This window comes from Hemiscyllium ocellatum, chromosome 14 (assembly GCF_020745735.1).
Source record: "Hemiscyllium ocellatum isolate sHemOce1 chromosome 14, sHemOce1.pat.X.cur, whole genome shotgun sequence".
Lineage (NCBI taxonomy): Eukaryota > Metazoa > Chordata > Chondrichthyes > Orectolobiformes > Hemiscylliidae > Hemiscyllium > Hemiscyllium ocellatum.
The window spans coordinates 13360428-13382267 of record NC_083414.1 but is presented as its reverse complement, the minus strand read 5'-3'; the positions used below and the strand labels follow the sequence as shown (position 1 = coordinate 13382267).

General features: G+C 40.7%; 1 protein-coding gene across 2 annotated transcripts in view; it reads left to right on the top strand.

The window, feature by feature from the left end:
* LOC132822248 (transforming protein RhoA) overlaps positions 1-11448 on the top strand; it is a 59915-nt gene extending 48467 nt beyond the window's left edge. For both annotated transcript variants that reach the window (XM_060835374.1, XM_060835375.1), the window contains exons 3-5: positions 2016-2136; positions 7758-7888; positions 10122-11448. In XM_060835374.1, coding sequence (XP_060691357.1) covers positions 2016-2136; positions 7758-7888; positions 10122-10295 — 426 coding nt within the window. In that variant the 3' untranslated portion in view covers positions 10296-11448. The remainder of the gene's footprint in view (positions 1-2015; positions 2137-7757; positions 7889-10121) is intronic.
* Positions 11449-21840: the final 10392 nt, after the last annotated feature.

Here is a 21840-nt window from a genome sequence, read left to right as displayed (position 1 = left end):
AATTAGGCCATTTGGCCCATCGATCATGGCTGATATGTTTCTTAAACTCATTCCCCTAATTTCTCCCCCATAATCCTCGATCCCCTTTCTATCAAGAACATATCTCGGTCTTAAGTACACTTAATGACTTAGCCTCCACCACCACCTATGACAATGAGTTACACAGATTAACCATGCTCTTTTTTTTGGCTGAAGAAATTCCTCCCAGTTCTAAAGGGTTGTCCCTTCACTCTGAGACTGCCCTCTGTCTGACACTCCTACTCGTAGAAGCATTTGTTCACATCCATTTTATCTAGGCCTCCTGGAATTCTGTTAGTCGCAATGCGATTCTGTTACCTTTTCTGCATGTGCCCAAGTACAGCCCCAGAGTCCTTACTGGGACAATTATTCGTGTAAACCTCCTCTGAATATTTCCTTCCTCCTCAAACCGCCGACCTCCTCTTTAACCGCTCCCTTCCATACCGTTCTTAGATTCAGGGCAATATTCCAAATGCGACCTGGCCAAAGCCTTCATACAAACCTTGAGCTGTAGTAGTACATTCTTGCTCTTGTTTTCTAGTTGTTCTGAGATGAACGTTAACATTCCATTTACGGCCTTAACTGCATGTTAATCTTGAGAGAATCTTGAACAGCACCTCTCAATCCTTTTTGTGCTGCGGACTTCCAAAGCTTTTCCCCATTTAGAAAATATTCCATATCACCTCTTCCTACCGAAGTGCGTAACCTCACACGCCTTCCCACACCTACCTGTCCTTTCACCTAACTTTGTGTCGTCTGCAACTTAGCAACAATGCTATAAGTTCCTTTATCCAGATCTTTAATGTATAATGTGAATAGTTTTGATCCCAACTCTGAACTTTGCATAACTGCATGAGTCTCTGGCTGCTGTCCTGAAAAGGGCCCTTCGTACTCAATCTCTGCCAATCGGCCAATCCTCTGTCTGTTTCAGTACCTTTCCCCATAACACAATGGGCTTTTATCTTATCTGGTAGCCTCCTTTTTCGAAATCTTGTCAAGAGACCTTCTGGAAAATAGATGACATCCACTGACTCCCCTTTGTCTAACTTGCCTGCAAGTTATCTCCAAAGAATTCTAATATTTGTCAGGCATGCCCTCCCCTTGGCAAAGCTGTGCTGACTCCGGCCTATTTCACCATGCACTTCCAAGTACTGTGCAATATCATCCTTAATAATGGGCTCTTTAAAATCTTACGGCAACTGAGGCCAAGATATCTGGCCTATTATTTTCTATCTTCTGCTTCATTCTCTTCATTTTAAACAGGGTTCTGTTAGCCATTTTCCAGTCTTCTGGGACCCTCCCTGACTCCATTTATTCCAGTGGTGAAGTCACTTTACTTGAAATTTCAGCACAGAAACAGGCCTTTCAATTGAATTGATCTGTATATGCTCCACTCCAGTCTCCTCCCTCATCCAACCCTACCAACAGACACTCTTTTGTACCTCAAGTTTTATTTACTGAATAAATGCATTTCTGCCATTTGTTTCAGTTACTCTGTGGCAGCAAGTTTCACATTTTAACCACGCTCCTCTTGTATTCCCCGTTAGATGTATTTACGATCTGTAGTTTTGTCATGGAATTATGAAGTTGGTGGGTTGAGGCACAATAAGGGAAGTCTTCAACATTTCTGTGCTTTATCTGATTGGTTAGGGTAGACTTCTCCATGCAAAAGGAAACTGTATTGCATTCTTCAGATATCATCCTTGCTGACCTTAATTTTTCAACAATCTCCACATTAGTATCTCAGAAACTCTTGAGTACAATATTCATCCATTATTTTAAATGGCTCACAATATGCAAGCTTGCTTTTCTCTCTGAAAAATCGAGTTTAGCAGACACTTGATAAAGAATAATTTAATTCGAAAGAGTGAATTTCCTTGAAGGGAATAAAACATTTTAAAACAATTTGACTATCAGTCCGGTGTATACAAGAGTTCATTGAGAGAGTGTTTTAATTATTCCACATTTGATATTCTGAAAATTATTTTGTTCTCTAGGTTGAACTGGCACTTTGGGACACGGCAGGACAGGAAGATTATGATCGGCTTAGGCCTCTCTCCTATCCAGATACAGATGTTATTCTAATGTGTTTTTCTATTGATAGCCCTGACAGTTTAGGTAAGAATATACTCCTTTATTATACTAGATTGTATGTGTGTTTAATCTTAGTTCTTATTGTTGGTTACAGATACTGGTGTTTGTTCATTGTTAGGTTTTACACTTCATTCTGGTTAGCTTATGTAGAAATTAGCGCCCTTTTAAATGAAGGGTAATTTTAATGCTAATACAAAAAGCTATGCCTGTTGAATAAAAATTAGTGATATTATGGTTTAACATACATTAGCTTTGTAATAAGGATTGTACAATTGAGAGCACCCAACTTGCCACTTTGAACTTTTGTTTTGAGAAATCTGTTTCCAGGTTTCATCATTCATTATCTTGTTATATTTAAGAGTGCACTAGCTATTAATATCTAAAACCTTACCTTAGCGCCTCAGCTATTAATGTGTAATGTCATTTGCTTTAATTCTGTTACAGTGTTTCGTGCATAAGCCTTTTTTAGTTCTTCTCAGCTATTGGTAATGTCATTGGTTTTGACTTTTCATTGCTGTTCTCAAAATCTTGTTGGGAATTTATATAACTTGAAGGCATTTGTGTGTCATTTATCTGGGAATTGGAAGCTGCTGTGATATTAATAGAATCTTACAATACAGAACAGGCTCTTTTGGTCCATCAAATCTGCACCGACAAAAACTACTGTAAAATCTACATTAGTCCAACTTTCTAGCACTTTGCCCATAACCTTTGAACATTAGGACATTTGGAGTGTTCTTCCAAGTACTTTTTTAAAGGTTGTAAGCTTTCCTCCCCTCCCAGGCAGTGCTTTCCCATCACCCTTTGAGTGAAAAGATTTTCCTCCGATCCCCTCTAACCTGCTTTTTGTTTTTTTTTAAAATGATGTCTCTTGGTTATTGACCTTTCAACTGCTTTCTATCCATTCTGCCCATATCCCTAACAATCTTTACAGTTCAATTCCTCCCTCAGCTTTCCCTGCTCTAAAGAAAACGATCTGCACTCATACAGCTTCTCTTCATCACTAAACTGCTCCATTCCAGGAAGAATCCTGATGAATCTCCTCTGCACTCACTTCAGTACATCACATCCTTCCTGTGGTTACCAGAGATGTGCAGAGTACTCCAGTTGTGACTAGTGACAGTGAGGAAGTAGGTCTTCGGTTACAGAAAGATATAGACCAGTTGTTCAAATGGGCAGATTTAGTGGCAGATGAAATTTAACCCTGATAAGTGTGAGTGATGTACTTCGAAAGAATGGCAGGACACCAGGAAGCTTGGAGAAATTGAGAGATCTTTGAGTGCAGCAGACAGCACACCTACTAGAATAGATAAGGCTTAATGTTGTGGCATAGATTATTAGAGCAGGGAGCTTATGTTGGAGCTGTACAAAACTTTGGTATTTTCATATCATCCACAAACTTACTAATCATCCCTACATTTTAAGCTCTCCAATACCTCTCTCTCCCCATGTCAAACTGCTAAAGATCCTCTGTCCTGCTTCCAAAATTCTGCAACCTAATCTTCATCCTCTCAGTGAAGACTTGTTTACCACCTTACCATTGTCCTCCAGCTGCACACACCAATTGTGTCCATGGTCCTGAGAGGGGCCTGACTCTTAACCTGGTTAGGGTCTAGATTAGAGTGGTGCTGTAAAAACACAGCAGTTCAGGCAGCATCCGAGGAGCAGTAAAATCGACGTTTCGGGCAAAAGCCCTTCATTAGGAATACAGGGCTTTTGCCCGAAACGTCGATTTTACTGCTCCTCGGATGCTGCCTGAACTGCTGTGTTTTTACACCACTCTAATACAGACTCTGGTTTCCAGCATCTGCAGTCATTTGTTTTTACCTCTTAGCCTGGTTATTCTCTTTCCCGTGATATACTTACAAAATATCTTTGGGATTCTACCTAATCTTACCCAACCAGTTTATTTTTTTTCTTTGATACATTCTTTGGTCTCCCAGTTGCTTTAAGTTCATTTCAGTAGGATCTTCCTGATTTGCTCCTTTTGTATCTGTTAAAAGCCCCTCTTTTTTTTTCTCCTTATCCAGTCTTGAATACTCTTAGACAAACAGTTGTCTGTGCTTGTTGCTCATATATTTCATAAATGGCTGTTGTCTAGACTACTTTGGCCCGATTCCTGTCTTTTTAAAATAAAAATCTGTCTACCCTAATCCAAAGCCCTTCTTTTTCTGCAGGCAATCCTTTTCTTTTCATCCGAGCACAGTACGATACGTTTGTTTCGGTCAATAAAATGTTCTCCCCGTTCTTCTGGAGTTCAGAATGATTGAAAGGTAAAATAGTTAGTCACCATAGTCTTCCCAGACCATAGGGCTGCTAGAGATGACAGGTGGTGACTTAGCCTGAGGATCACCAAGCCACACTTCCGGTGAGGGGAGAGGCCAAGAAGGAGAATCCTCCATAGTCACGTCAGCTGATGATGGAATTTAACCCATGCTTTTGGCAACACTCTGCATTGCTGTCCAACTGTCTATCCAGTGGCTAAACCATAGATATACAAAGGTATTCCCTTTTAAGAATATCTATGATCAGGCCAAAATCTCAGTAAGAGCTTGCCCATTTAGGACCAAGTGAGAAGGAATTTCTGCTGAGGATGCTGAATGTGTGAAATCTTTTACTGTAGACAGTTATCATGACTTGTTCATTGAGTGAGTGCATTTCAGGCTGAGCGAGACACATTTTCAAGCAGTAAGGGGATTAAGAGTTAGAACATAGAAAATAAAGCTCAGAACAGGCCCTTTGGCCCATGATGTTGTGCTGGGGTTAGAGTCATAGAAATGTACAGCACAGAAGCAGACCCTTCAGTCCCACCTGTCCATGCTGACCAAATATCCCAACCCAATCTAGTCCCACCTGCCAGCATTCTTAATAGATTCTCTCATTTTAATTTTAATCTTTTTTGTTTTACACACCTATTTGCAATGTATGCTCCCTTTTGTGTTACATTCACCTTCAGTGCTTTGTTTCTTCATTAATATCCCATGAAAAGGAATCAGTCATTCCCACACCACTTCTTTTAGATGAAGTCTTCCCATCTATCTTTCTCCAGGGCACGTTTGTATGTGGTTCAATCATCTTCTAGAATAACCTCAAGTTCCTGCTTTATTAAGCTAGCTCCTAACTCCCGATAGTATCACAAGAGGAGCTCAACACCTATGGCTCATCAGTAGAGATTCATGAGGTGGAAAATTATGGGTAAAGTCCTACTCCAGAGACTCGAGCACAAAATTCTAGACTGACAATCCAGGTTAGTATGGAGCAAGTACTACATGAAAGGCAGAACCCTTTTTCTAGAGGAGTCGTCAAAATTGATGTCATCTTTCTGATCTTACTTGAATGTGAAGTATCTCTCTAATATACTCTTTTCAAAGAGAAGTAGTCAAGTAATTTTTAATGTCACAGCCAATATTGGTAATCAATAAAACAGGTTCAGGTCATTATCATACTGGGGTCTGAGAGAACATGGTGTTTAAAATCTGGATGCCACATTTCTTAGATTGCAACAGTGACTACACTTCAAATATACTTGAAAGACAGTTAAGTGCTTCTGAATGTCCCAAAAGATTAAAAAGAACTATATAAATACAAGCTGTCTTTATTCCACTCCCCATATTGTTTGTTCTAATATGGACAATGATATTGCTGTCTGCTGCTAAGATATCCCTTACCCTAGCAATGTGTAGACAACACATTTTTTCAGAATTAGTGGTTATGGTTACTGACATCTTTATCTATCCCCTTAATTGCAAAATTCCCTCATCACTATTATATTTCAAATATAATATTGGACCGACTAATAAATGATTCACGATGTTCAAAATGACAATACTCTTGCACCACATTAACCTTCTCTGTGGCAAGATGCTTACCTAATACCTTAGTAAATGGCCACAATTGCAAGCTGCATTTGGAAAATCTACATAAAACTACAATTTTTACATGGGCATTGCTGAAACAAATCAACACAGTTCTTACAATTTGTACTTGCACTTTAGAGCCAAGTGTTGTCATAGCTGTTTGAATAAGGGGCTCTTAGTTTTCCAGTGGATCCAAATAACAATCACTTATTTTGTCCAGGTGTTCAATGGTATGGCGAGCAGCCAGTTCATAACCATCAGCAATGCGAATAGGGTGAATACCACAGTCCAGTAACTGTTCAGCTTGTTCCAACAAGGCACCAGCAAGAACAACTACACCTGTGATGTAATCCTAATTTAAAATAAAGTAACTTAACCTATGCTCCCCTCAACTCACTGCTACCATTTGCATGTCCAGCAGTCGCTTAAATGTCCCCAATGACTCTGCTTTCACCACCACCGCTGGCAACGCATTCCATGCATTCACAACTCTCTGCGTAAAGAACCTACCTCTGACGTGTCCTCTATACTTTCCTCCTAATATCTTTAAAACTATGACCCCTTGTACCAGTCAGTCCTGCCCTGGGGAAAAGTCTCTTGCTATTGACTCTATCCATTCCTCATTATCTTGTATACCTCGATCAGGTCACCTCTCTTCTTCCTCCTCCTCCAGAGAGAAAAGTCCGAGCTTATTCAGCCTCTCTTCATAAGGCAAGCCCTCTAGTCCAGACAGCATCCTGGTAAACTTTCTTTGCACCCTCTCCAAAGCCTCTATCTTTCCTATAGTAGGGCGACCAGAACTAGACACAATATTCCAAGTGTGGTCTCACCAGGGACTTATAGAGCTGTAGCAAAACCTCGCAGCTCTTAAACTCGATCCCCCTGTTAATGAAAGCCAAACGCCTTATGCTTTCTTAACAACACTATCCACTTGGGTGGCAACTTTGAGGGATCTATGTATTTGCACACCAAGATCCCTCTGTTCCTCCACACTGTCAAGAATCCTGTCTTTAATCCTATATTCAGCATTCGAGTTTGACCTTCCAAAATGCATCACTTCGCATTTATCCAAGTTGAACTCCATCTGCCTTTCTCAGCCCAACTCTGCATCCTGTCTATGTCGTGCTGCAGCTTGCAATAGCCCTCAATACTATCAACGGCACCTTCAACCTTTGTGTCATCTGCAAATTTACAAACCTACCCCTCCAACTTCCTCATCCAAGTCATTTATAAAACTACAAAGAGCAATGGCCCAAGAACAGAGCCCTGTGGGATCCCACTCAACACTGACCACCAGGCAGAATACTTTTCATTTACAACCACTCTCTGCTTTCTGCCAGCCAACCAGTTCTGAATCCAGATAGCCAAATCTCCCTTATCCCATACTTTCTGATTTTATGACTGAGCCTACTATGGGGAACCTTATCAAATGTCTTGCTGAAGTCCATATACACCACATCCACTGCTCGACCTTGGTCAACCTGTCTTGTTACCTCCTCAAAGAACTCAATAAGATTTGTGAGGCATGACCTGCCCCTCGCAAAGCCATGCTGACTGCCTTTATAGTGGTAACACCAAGAAAATGAAATTGAGGATGATCAGATTAGCCGAGATCTCATTGAATGGCAGAGCAGACGCGATGATCTGAATGGTCTACTTCTGCTTCTATATTTTATGGCCTCAAAGTTTGGCATAGACTTGATTGGCAGAGTGGCCTCTTCCTATGCTGTGATTTAATGTTATAAAGAAAAATGTTCCTGTTTTTAACTTTTTTTTTCTTCAAATTAGAAAATATCCCTGAGAAATGGACCCCAGAAGTGAAACACTTTTGCCCTAGTGTGCCAATTATTCTCGTCGGGAACAAAAAAGATCTGAGGAATGATGAGCACACACGGAGAGAATTGGCAAAAATGAAGCAGGTTCGTAGAGGAAAATTTTCAGTATTGGCTTTTACGAGCAGTGGATTGAATTTCATCAGCCCATTAATGATTGGTTGGGAGGGCTGAGAAAGTGGCACAAAGAAGTATCTGAATGAAAGCCTAAAATTATTTGCTGCCACTTCGTATGTGATGAGAAGCCTTATTTTTAAAAACCACTTCTTGCTTCTGCAAGTTTTTAGTCTATGTCAGGTGACGCTGCTTCTATGTGGGGAGACGGCCAGTATATGTTCAGGGTTGGTGGGGGTCACAGGTCCCTTTTGAGGGACTCTCTCCACCCATGGGAGAGAGACTCAGTAGTTGCATTGTCAGTGCTCCACTGGGTCTGAATTTCCCTGATCTTTGAAGCTGCTGCCTTGCCTGTATTGCAGTGTCAACATTACTGCTGCAGAATTTGACTGCCCTCTCATTTGACTCATTTCTTGAGAGCAGGACTCTGTCCTTAATTAGACAGCAGCCTCTGCAGGATAATCTGAGGGTTCCATCACTAGCCAAAATAGGATCCGGTCCTGCTTTCAGATATGGTGGTGTAAATTGACTATTGTCAATAAAATTCAGCTTAGTGATTTGATGCTTCTGTTGTGATAAAGGAATCATATGTTTTTTTTCCCCCTTTGGTCACAAGTTTCTTCTTGTAACTTTCATTTTCAAATTTTCAAAATAAAGGGTGTTTGTTTTGGTAGGGAGAATAAAAAAAGCAGTATTACTTAATGAGTGAAATTCTGATAAGCATAGGGATTTGGGTGCTCTACTGCACGAAGCATAAAAGGTAACTGTGCATACAGAAAGAACAAGGTGACTGGGATCCTACCCTTTTGAGAGGAATTGAATATCAGGGTGGATGTTATTTTTGTTATACAGGGCATGAGTGAGACTGCATCTTGTAGTGTGTATGCAGTTTTAAGGAAGGATATAAATGCATTGAAAGCAATTGGGGCAGCTTAATAGATTGCCTAGAATGACTGGGTATTTTAATGACAATAGCTTGGATAAGCTGGACTTCTGTTGGAGTTTAGAAGAGTGAGGGGTGACTGGATTGAAGTGTATAAAGGTCTTAAATAGTCTTGACAAGGTGGACTTGGAATGGATGTTAGCTCTTGTGGATCATTCCAAAACTCTCAGTTGAGATTGCCCTTTTTAAGATCGCAATGCCTATTTTTCAACCAGTTGTGCAACTTTGTAATTTTCTGCCTTACAAGATGGTAGAAGCAGCACCATTTGAATTCTGTTTAAGCTGAAGGTGGATCTTTTTTACTGGGTAGTTAGGAATGTATATTTAAAAGCTGTGATCTTGTTGAATGGTAAAGCAAACTTCAGCAAGCTGAAATAGACTTTTTCTCCTATTCCATATGTTCAATATTCTTTCTCTCCCCCACCCAAAACAAAACCAAGAGCATCTTTGGGAAGAAAGCAGAGTTAAAGTTTTGTGTCCAGTGACACGCTATCAGCACTGTTAGAAGCTAGGAAAAAGTGGTATTAATATTGAAGATGCTTCCAATAGGATGCCACAGCGAGCCACATTCTCTCCTCGTCCTCGTCCCAGCATTCTGTAGGGACCATTTTCCTCTGGGACACTCTCTCTGGTAGACTCCTCTGCCATTCCCAACATCTCCTTCTGTTCTATGGCACCTTCCTGTGCAATTGCAGAAGTGTAATACCTATTTGGCTACCTACCACCTGTTGCTTCTCTTCACTACCACATGCCACCAACGTCATCCATGGCCCCAGACTCACCTTCCAGGTGAAGCAGCAAGTATTCTGCACTTCATTCAATCTAACGTAATGTTTTGCTGTTCACAATGTGGCTTCCTCAATGATGGGGAGACTAAACACAGGCTTTGCAGAACGCCTATGTTCTGTCATGAAAAATGACCAAGGTTTGAGTTTCTTGCTACTTCAACACCACTGTGTTTCCACACCAACATTTCTGAATGATGCTGCGAAAAAATAGTTGGTTTTTTTTAAAAAAAATTAGCAGAACTTTCAGCATACAGCATTCATTCTTAGTTAACTTGAATACGTTTGTGCTTTTTTTTATAATAAAAATCCACCCTACTAATAAGTAAATTTGATAACCTTGTGCTATGCAATTTGGAAATGTAATAGTGAATACAGAACTGTTCTTTCTGTTTTTGTTTTTGCAGGTTAGCCAATTATGATAGGAATTGTACATTCTTGTTTTATTTTTAAGTAATCCTCTGTCTCATTCATACAGGAACCTGTAAAACCCGAAGAAGGCAAAGAGATGGTCACCAAGATTTGCGCATATGGGTACATGGAATGCTCAGCAAAAACTAAAGATGGAGTGAGAGAAGTTTTTGAAATGGCCACACGGGCTGCCTTGCAAGCTAAGCGCCCAAGGCATAAGGCCTTTTGCAGTGTTCTATAAAGCAAAAATGCAAACCAAGTGCATCCTACCACACACTTACAGTCACTTGATTTCTAAAGAGAATCTTGAATTGATGTTTGTTAAACTTAGTATGATAGTGTCTTGATTATATTGGCCTCTCATTTATCTGTAACACTGTTCCTGACTATTCCATTTGCTATCAATATTTAAAAGCCAATCAAGGTTTTTATTTCCTAGCTCATTGGTGTGCTGATGTATAGCTCTGGTCAATTTTACAATATGCATGTATGCACCTAAACTTTGGTTAGCCATTATTGTAAGTTTTTTTTGACCTATCTACTTTACATAATGAACAGGTGCAGCCTTATTGGTAGGAAATGGCACTCCGTCAGCCTGTATTTCTCAACATAGAACCAAACCAAGTCGTCAATTTGGCACCATTGTTTATAGATGTAGTTTAATTCAACTTTTTGTATAATTGGATTTCATAACGCTAATACTGTAGCCTCCACTGAAATTTTTAAAAGTGTAATGGAAAAAAATAAAAGTTGAATTCATTTGTATAACAGCTTGGTAACTTTCTGACATTGATAACTGATGTAAACCAAATCGGGCTTTAACATACTTAGTACAATGTGGAGATTTTAATTGGAGAAGGGCTAAGAGTTGGGGAAAGGCGGGAGTTCTCTCTTTGATCTCAGACACTTTGCTGATTAAATATGAGATACTGTTCAGTTTGAGGAGTAAAGCTGGCCAGTAGCTCAGTAAACAGATTGGCATGGTCAACCACGCCATGCGTTCAATGCCTTCTATTTATCATATGTTAGTATATGTACTGCCTGCCTTTATGATTTGTTTTTAACATTGGAGATATATCTGAGGTTCTGAATGTACCTCACCTGCAGTTTAATAGGTGTGTTTTTGGCTGTATCAGTAAATAGTTACCAGCAATACTAATAGCAAAATAAAAGCCGTTTTTTAAAAAAAAGTCTATTCTTTACACTTTCTATAAGTCTGTGGGTGTGTTCTTAACAAAGTCACTGCTTTTTTTTTGTGTTTAAATAACTTTTAACCTTGAAACACCAGGAAAGAATTGCATTTGTTGCTCTAAGGCCAACAGTTCAAGAAGGTTGCTCATCTCCACCTTCTCAAGGGCAATTAGGATGGGCAATAAATGCTAGTCTTGCCAGCAGCACTTGTGTCCTGTGAACTTATTAAAAAAGTTTTTTTTATGGCCTTCACCCATGAACATTTTTAAGGCACTCTCTTCTACTCACTTCTTTGACCACACTTCGATCACATTTGCTAATTGTGTCCTTTTGGTTCAGTACTGATTTTTGTGTGAAGTGCCTTGGAATATTTTGATACATTTGTGAATGCAAATTGAATTTGAACGTTGTATCGCTTCTTGAAGGTAGTCCATTTGTCTGGCTTTTGAGAGTTCACATTGGAAAAGAAAAAGCCTTATATTCAGTGTGGAGGAAATATTGTCTAACATATCAGACAGGACCGGTCCTTTAATCTTGCTGAATTTCCCATTCTAAGAATCTTTTCTACTGCCAGTTCAAATATATTGCTCTAACTTTGCATGATCCTGTTACTGTGCTGTAATGGGGAAATCCAGTATCTACAATGTAATCTTGCGTTAAATTTCTCTGAAACCTATTACACCGTTACTTTTTGGAAGTATCTTTTGGTATTCTGATGGGATATCGGGCAGGACTTTCCCAATGGGCTTCTGAACCCCACAATCAGGCTAAAATGTGACTCCTGTTCTCACCTTTGCAGGCTTATCTCACATTGTGGCTTTTCCCCAATGCCATTTATTAATGGGCACCAGGTCATCTCACTGTCCACTTGAAGACAGAAGATGGGTTGTTTAAGCTGGAGTCAATCAGAAGGTTTCAATGAAAGTAAGGGATAAGAGCACTTCGGAATAGACTTGGCCTGTCCAATTTTTTAAAAGTTTCAAAAGGGAAAAACTACCGGGTCATGCCAGCTACATCCTACCTGACCTCGCAAGCTAACCCTGACTCCCATCACCTCCAAAAGTCTGAAATCCTGCTCAGCTTCTTAATTGGCTATAAGAGGTTGATTGAATTTAAACAATGTTCTGCCATATGTGAGATGCCTCTGCCAGCCTGCCTGCACAACAATGGGCAGGATGGAGCCAGGGAACTGGTATCCAGACTGCTAGTGGTATTTTTGGTACCCATCCACCTCTGGTCCTGATCACTAGCCTGATCCTGACCCTAGCAGGTCCTATAAGTCAAATACCTGGGGTACAGGTTGGAGGTTGCAGTTCAATTTGAGCACTGCTTTTGTGAATTTGGTATTCTGGCTATAAGGGATAGGATGAAATTCAAACTTCTTCTCCATTGTTTTTAACCTTATTTAAAAATCATAAGACTTGTGGTACTTGCTGTTTCATTACCCTGGTGGATTCAAAGTGGAGAAAAATTGTATTTTCAATGGAGTGCCACAAGGTTCGCTGTTAGGTCCTCTACTTTTTGTCATTTAAATAAATGATTTGGATGCGAGCATTAGAGCTACAGTTAGTAAGTTTTCAGACGACATCAAAATTGGAGGTGTAGTGGACAGCGAAGAGAGTTACCTCAGATTACAACAGAATCTTGACCAGATGAACCAATGGGCTGACAAGTGGCAGATGGAGTTTAATTCAGATAAATGTGAGGTGCTGCATTTTGGGAAAGCAAATCTTAGCAGGCCTTATACACTTAATGGCAAGGTCCTATGGAGTGTTGCTGAACAAAGACCTTGGAGTGCAGGTTCATAGCTCCTTGAAAGTGGAGTCACCGGTAGATGGGATAGGGAAGAAAGCGTTTGGTATGCTTTCCTTTTATTGGTCAGAGTATTGAGTACAGCAGTTGGGAGGTCATGTTGCGGCTGTACAGGACATTGGTTAGGCCACTGTTGGAATATTGCGTGCAGTTCTGGTCTCCTTCCTATTGGAAAGATATTGTGAAACTTGAAAGGGTTCAGAAAAGATTTACAAGGATGTTGCCAGGGTTGGAGGATTTGAGCTGTAGGGAGAGGCTGAACAGGCTGGGGCTGTTTTCTCTGGAGCGCGGAGGCTGAGGGGTGACCTTAGAGGTTTACAAAATTATGAGGGGCATGGATAGGGTAAATAGGCAAAGTTTTTTTTCCCTGGGGTTGGGGAGTCCAGAACTAAGGGGTATAGGTTTAGGGTGAGAGGGGAAATATATAAAAGAGACTTAAAGGGCAACTTTTTCATGCAGAGTATGTGTATGGAATGAGGGTGGAGGCTGGTGCAATTGTAATGTTCAAGAGGCATTTGGATGGGTCTATGAATAGGAAGGGTTTAGAGGGATATGGGCCGGGTGCTGGCAGGTGGGACTAGATCAGGTTGAGATATCTGGTTGGCATGGATGGGTTGGACCGAAGGGTCTCTTTCCAGACTGTACATCTCTATGATTCTATTTTAAAAGATTCTGGAGGATGGAACCTCAGCCAACTCCTGTTTCTTTATTTCAATTATCTGGTGGTTTGATTTCTAAATGCTAAATTCTCATTTAAATTTTACTAATTATTTTGTAGTTAAATCATAGGCCAGAGACGAGGCCAAATTCATCCAGCTATTTGGGCATAGCTTTAAAATTTTTAAATTTGATTTTGTTCTGTGCACATTAATTCTTAAGAGACAATATGCTGAACAGACCTGATGATAAACCAATGTCTCTACTGCATCCGTTGCACCTGACGTGGTCTCCTCTACAGCGGGGAGACAGGGTGCCTTCTTGCGGATCGCTTCAGAGAACATCTCTGGACACCTGTACCTACCACCCCACCGCCCCATGGCTGAACACTTCAACTCCCCTTCCCACTCCATCAAGGACATTCAGGTCTTGGGCCTCCTCCACCACCAAACCATTATCATCCAATGCCTGGAGGAGGAATGCCTCATTCCACCTTGGGACCCTGCAACCACACGGGATAAATATGGATTTCCAATGCTTCCTCATTTTCCCCATCCCACGTTATCTCAGTCCCAAGCCTCCAATTTGACAATGCCCTCCAGATATGTCCAACCCTCCCCCATCTGAACTCTCACACTCTCCCTCATCTTCATCCACCTATCACTTTCTCAGCTACCTTACCCCAATCTCCATCCCACCCCCCCCCATTTATATCTCAGCCTCAACCCACCTGCCTCATTCCTGATGAAGGGCTTATGCTGAAACATCGATTCTCCTGCTCCTTGAATGCTGCCTGACCTACCGTGCTTTTCTAGCACTACACTCTCGATCAGGCTGAGAGCAAGTTGAAAAGGCAGATTTGGGCCAGTGGGCTGAGGAGTAGCAGATGGAGTTCATTTTAGATAAATTGGAGGTGCTGCACTTTAGAAATAGACAAATCCAGAACAGGACTTGTTTACTGCTGGCAGGTGGGATTAGATTGGGTTGGGATATCTGGACGGGTTGGACCAAAAGGTCTGTTTCCATCCTGTACATCTCTATGACTCAAAGGTAAGGTTCTGGGGAATGTTGCCGAACAAAGAGACCTTGAAGTACAAGTTCATAGTTCCTTGAAAGCAGAGTCCCAGATAGATGGGATAATGAAGAAGGCATTTGGTATGCTTTTCTTTATTGGTGAAAGTATTTGAGTATAGGAATTGGAAGGTCATGTTGTGCTGTATGGGACATTGGTTAGGACAATTTGGAAAATTGTGTGCAATTTTGGTCTCCCTCTTGTCAGAAGGATGTTGTGAAACTTAAGTGTTCAGAAAAGATTTACAAGGATGTCATGGTTGGAGGATTTGAGCTACAGGGAGAGACTGAATAGGCTGTGACTTTTCCCTGGAGCATCGGAGGCTGAGGAGTGACCTTTATAGAGGTTTACAAAATCACGAGGGGCATGGACAGGGTAATCAGACAAGATCCTTTCCCTGAGGTGGGGGAGTCCAGAACTAGAGTACATAGGTTTAGGGTGAGAGGGGAAAGATATGAAAGGGACCTAAGAGACCACTTTTTCCCGCAGAGGGTGGTGTGTGTGTGTGTGTGTGTGTGTGTGTGTGTGTGTGTGTGTGTGGAATGAACTGCTGGAGGAAGTGGTGGAGGCTGGTACAATTGCAACATTTAAGAGACATCTGGATGGGTATATGAATAGGAAGGGTTTAGAGGGGTATGAGTCAAATGCTGGCAATGAGACAAGATTAGGTAAGGATATCTGGTCAGCATGGACGAGTTGGACCGAAGGATCTGTTTCTGTGCAGTATATCTCTATGACTATGAGTAGGCTACATTTATACAAGATGTTCTCAAATCTTATACGTATTGTTTGGAGTTCAGGACAGAAAACTATTTACCCTCTGGCTAAGGAATAATGTACACTCTGCATTATGGTAACTAAAAGGAGGTGAGTACCTTTTTCATAAAATCTTTTAGTCTTGGTCATGATATACTTGAGGCAAACTGATTCAGAGAAAATTACAACAGATGTTGTAGATGCAAGACAGGCTCTTGACTTGTGTATGTAGCAATGAGCTACTGTAGATGTTTTAAAAAGGCATGCTTTTACCTACTGTAGATGCATGGTGGATTAAAATCCTTAGCCGTGGCCAGTAGCAAACAAAGAAGAATGCTTTTTTTTTAGTTGAGAGCAGAAATTCGAGTTCAGCAAGTTCTTTTAGAATTTACAAAAGGTTAACTAATTTTATATATAGAATAATAACAATAGTCATTGAATCCATAGTGCCTACGTAACTCAAAATAATTATATTTCCTTGAAGTTTAACTGAGAGTGACATTGACGTGAAAAATCCGCATATAACGTATTCTCTTCCCATGTAGAGCCAAGAAGATAATGAAGCTAAGCTAGTGAATGATAACCGTCATCATTAAACATAAGATTATCTTTCTTCAGCTCCACTTGTGTGATAATAGGACTGAACTTATGAATGATTGATTATAAGACTGATTCACAAACACTTTTCTCCCTGACACATACAAACCACCACCACCTTCTTCCCGCAGGTCATTATGCTATACTTGTCATGAGTAGAAGTTGAATTGACCTTTTTGAGGGATATTCATATTAACTCTCAAGGCAACTTGCTGTTCACCACCTAAGTTGTGTCTCCAAACTTCCGAATCAATATCAAGAAACCAGATTGGCTCAGGGTTCAACTAATCCTGAACAATGGATGAAAGTAGTAATTCAGTAGAATGGCTAACAGCAGAAAATGCTAAAATGTGCTGGAGGTAGATTAATATTGGGAGGTTAATTGTTTGAATGTAATTCTTCATCTGAAATAGTAATGTGAAGGAATACAGCACAAAGTAGAGATTACACTAACTTAATTGTTCGTGCTAAATAGCAATTTGGTGGAACACAAGCTGCAGATGATGTCATTATAAAAATGTTCGAGACATGATCAAACTGATACAATGGATAAAGTTATCATAAAATAATCTGAATGTGCTGGATGTTTATAATCAGAGGATAGAGTTTTTTGGCTGAATGGAGCTGTCTTAATTTAAGCCTCCCAACTTCACTGCCAAAAAAAAAGCAAAACTTTTGTTTGTGGGCATTACTGACTACACTTGCGTTCATTGACCACCCTCTTGGACTGCTGCATTCTCTGGGGATAGGTACATCCACAGTGCCGGTTGTGATGGAGTTCCAGGATTTTGATTTAGTGTCTGTGAAGGAGCAATGATATATTTCCAAGTCTGGATCAAGACAGATTTGCAGGTGGTAGAGTTCTCATATATCTGCTGCCCTTGTCATTTTAGATATTAGTGATTTGGGTTTAGAGGGCATTGTGGAATAAACCTGCATGAGTTGCTGCAGTGTATCTAATAAGTGTAGCACACTTCTGCTGCTCTGGTGATGAACGAAATAAATGTTGAAGTTGGTCGATGGGGTGCCAACCAAATGTGCTGTTTTGTCCTGGATGATATTCCGCATTCACTTACCCAAGCATCCGTCACACTCCTGGCTTGTGCATTGTCAGCGGTGGACATACTAAAGAGTGTCAGGAAGTGCTCACTGCAGAAATCATAGCCTTTGACATGCTCTTGTAGTCATGGTATTTATATGGCTTGTCCAGTTCAGTTTCTAGTCAATGCTGACTCCAGCAATTTTGTTCGTAGGACACTCAGCATGGTAATGAACATCAAGGGGTGATGGTTAGGTTGTCACTTGCAGAGATTCATTGCCTTACACTTGTGTGGTATAGCATTACTTGCTACTTTTCAGCCCAAAACTGGAATTTATCCAATTCTTGCTGAATATAGATGCAGTTACTTCAGTATCTGAAAAGTAATGAATACTTCTGAAGCTTGTGGAATTATTAGCCAACATCCACACTTCTGACGTTTTATGATAGAGCTCCTTAGTGCAGTGGTGAGCAGGTGCCTCTTGATAGTCCCACTGTTAATGATATCCTTTCCATCACAGAGTTCATTGATAGTGTGGTAGTTGGCTAAGTTAGATTTGTTCTACTTTTTGGACACAGGACATGCTGGACAATTTTCTACATTGTTAGGTAGATACTGGCACAGCTAGTTCTGGAGCACAGGTTTTCAGTACTATTGTCAGAATATTGTTAGGACCTATAGCCTTTGCAATATCTAGTGCCTTCAGCCATTCTTTGAAATCACGTGGAGTGAATCGAATTGGCTGGATACTAACACCTGCTGGGGATCTCCTGGAGGAGGCTGAGACGAAACATCCACTTTCAACTTCTAGCTGAAGACGGATGCAATTGCTTATATGCTGGGTTCTGACGAAATTCAGGATTGGGATATTTGTGGAACCTCCTCCTGTCATTTAATTGTTCACAACTATTCACTACTGGATGTGGCAGGACTGCAGAGCTTAGCTATAGTCCGATGGTTATGGGATTGCTTAGCTCTGTCTATCACTTACTGCTTATTCTGTTTGACACACCAGATGTCCTGTATTGTAGCTTTACAAGTTTGATACCTTATTTTTAGTTATCTTTAGTGTTGCACCTGGCTTGGTGGGAATGGTAAAGTGGCCATTAGAGTTGACAGGGTCAGTTTTATCATTGTCATTCAATGGTTTGTATATGTCCCATTTCATTCCATTCTTTAGGTTCCATAGTGGTTTAATATAGGTGTTTGGTGTGTGAGGCTATATTGTGGACAGTTAAGAATCAACCACATTGCTTTGGATTTGGAGTCATGTTTGGATTATACTGGTAAGGACATAGTCGTGAACTAAAAGGGGTTTTCATAAAGCTTAAGTGATTACCAATGGCCTAGTTTATAATTCCACCCCTCACCTACACCTCTTTCTCTGGGTTTATTGATGATATAATCATTGCTGCTTTCCTCTCTTGACTGGAATTGAAAAAGTTTGTCAATTTCACTTCCAATTTCCACCCTGCTCTCACTTTCACCTGGTCCATATCTGACTCGTCCCTTCCCTTCCTTGACATCTCTGTTTCCATTTCTGGGGATAGGCTGGCCACCAATATCCACTACAAACCAACTGACTCCCATAATTACCTTGACTAAATATCTTCACACACTGATTCCTGTAAAGACACTATTCCATTCTCCCAATTCCTCCACCTGTTATGATGTCAATATCAACAAGGGGGACTCCAAATGTCCACCTTCTTACTCAACTGAGGACTCTGGTGCATCGTAATTGACAGGGCTCTCAACCAGGTCTAACCCATCTACCGCACTTCAGCCCGCCCCCACTCTCTTTCTCCCACAACAGTGATAAGAGTCGACCTTGAGCTCACCTCCATTCCACCAGCATCACATCCAGAGGATCATTAGCCACCATTTCAGTCACCTAGGAAGCTCGATCCGAGTCCTATTTGACTGCATTCTTCCAGGTCATTACACACCTCAGTTACCAATCAGTTAACTAAGGGTGACTCAAGTGTAGCAATATTTTGATTAATTTTCTCTCTCACTTCTTCCAATTTGTTTCTAGCAGGCTTGGAGTAGCACCTCTCCATATGATATAGTTCAGATTGGGAAATATGAGCAGTGGCCAACCAAACCTACACCTTCCATTCCTCCCTGCTAAGCATTACATTCCACACCCTCTTTGAATTCCTACACATTATGATCACCACCAATACCTGTATTTAAAAATATAAAGCTGCAAGCATAACAAACTGCATAGCTATGAATCAACACACAAAATATCTCACTAAATGAGTCATAGCATTCTTTCCAACCGATTTGAAATATAGTACATTGGCAGGGTCAGTGGAAACCTAAGGTGGATGACATATTTGCAATTTTTTACTGAAATTATTCAGCTTTCATGTATTAAACAGAAACACATGATCTAGACTGGTCACTTTAGACTTCAATATCTTTTCCAATATTTATTAAATAAGCTTGGAATAGTCTGTCATTCCAAGGTCAGGATGAAATGAATGAAATTCAAATCCAGAAAAAGTATCAAAGTTCCTTCTTCCTCTAGACTAGTAGAGACAAAAGGTCAGTAATCCATTAAGAAATGGCAAAGGATGTTTGTTCTTTTTTGGAAGCGTCAGTAATTAGCCCTGTCAGCTAGGGCACCCTGAACAGCCCAGATTAACAACCTCAATCAAGTCATAGTCAATGTGATCCACCTGGCCCTCGTTTCATTTGTTACAATAATATGGAGGTATTTGATTAAAATGACAGGGGCTCTCACCTCTTGACTGGAAAACTGTGAGAACTCTGTGTCACTTTTTGAGAAGGACCATCTAATTAAGCTCTGATTGGGCACTCGACTACACAATGGAGGGCCTTATGTGGGCTCAAGGACCCCAGAGGTGGATGTCCCGTCTCTGAGAACTGGCAGCCAATCAGAGGTTGGCAGCTGGGCACGCACCGGTGAAGCAGTAACTGCTGTCACTATGCACCAACCTGAGGGCAACAGCCAGTGGCAGTGGATCCAGCCATTAATTGCCCACTTAAGAGCTGAAATTGTCTCTTCCCTATCCCAGACTTAATTTGGACGTTGGCCAGGTCCCAAACTGTCAACCTCTTGTCCAATTAAAGGCATTCTTACCACCAAACTTACCTTGGGGAACAGCCTTCATTTCTGGCCACGCTTTCTGTGATTGACCATTGATGCTTGGACATCAAAATGGACCATAGGTCCTGTGATGAATATGAGTCACCAGGACCCTGTTCAGTGAACTGGAGGAAAAAAAGAGTCCTACTTCAAAAGCCCATACTGTCAGCAACACACAGAATAAATTATCCATGAGGATCATTTTGCCTCTTAAATGAGAAAACTGTGTCTCAAATTGCTGCAGCAGGGTTTCAACAAGTGATCAAGATTAAAACTTACAATCATAGAATGGTTACAGGCAGAGGTCATTTGGTCCATCCTTTTCATACCTGCTCTCTGTAAGAATGACTCACCTAGTTCCACACCTCCGCTTTTCCCAGAGCCTTGCATATACTTCCTCTTCAGATAGTTATCCAATTTTGTTCGGAAGACCCTGTTGGAATCTGTCTCCCCAACATTCTCAGACAATGCTTTCCAGATCCTAACCACACACTGTATGCAGTGAGGAAGTATTGTCTTGCTGGAGTGTTGCTTTTCAGGTAAGATATAGGATTGAGGTCTGTATTTTGGGTAAAGTTGGTCTATTTAAAGATGAACAAGAAGTTTTCCTGACCAATATTCACCTCTCAATCATTGTCACCAGGAGCAATGTGCTTCAGAAGTCTTGTTGCCGTTCCTATTCAGAAGAGAGCAATGGCACATAAATTATTTTGGCAGTCATACTCAGATAAGCTACACATTACTTCTTGGAGGGTGCTCAGTGTTATAATGATCGCTGCGAACCCAACACTCTCTTCAGCTCAGTTGGAAGTGTTCATTCAAGCTGTGTGTGGTCCACTTCAGTACCTTCTTCCAGTTATCATTCCTCCTATGATTGTTTAGATAGCAAAAAAAAAGTATTTGTATAGCACTTTTCACAACCTCGATGCCCAAATAATGAAATACTTCTGAAGTGTAGTCACTGGTTTGTGGTTTGGTTCCACTATTGAATAATGGTTGAAAGTCTCCTTTGGCAAATTGTCATCTATTATATTAGGAAGGTTATCCTCTTCCTGAAAGTGTCTAAGGGTTGACTCTAGTCGATTCCTGCAAATACCTTTTATTTACACAATAATACATTTTCCTGTCAAGATAGAACATCTCACTGATATAAACTGCTCCTTCCCTCTTCTTAGACTCTACCATGTCTCCTGATATTATTGTTACAACATCATATATATCACCATCTCATTATAGTCACTGATGTAATTGTAGAATGATTGAACGTCAATTAAGTTGAGGAAGTCCTTTATAAAACTAATTAAAGCAAAACAAAGAACTGCACATGCTGAAGCTTTTAAAGTCAGCAGGTCAAACTCAGCAGCTTTGGCAGCATCGGTCAAAAGAAAATAGAGTTAACATTTTGAATTCAGTGACCCTTCTTCAAGACTGTTAACTCTGCTTTCCTCTCAACATATGCTACCAGACCTGCTGAGTTTTTGTTTGTTTCACAGCTGATTCTTCTAAACAAAAAAAACCCGAAGAACCGTGGATGCTGAAA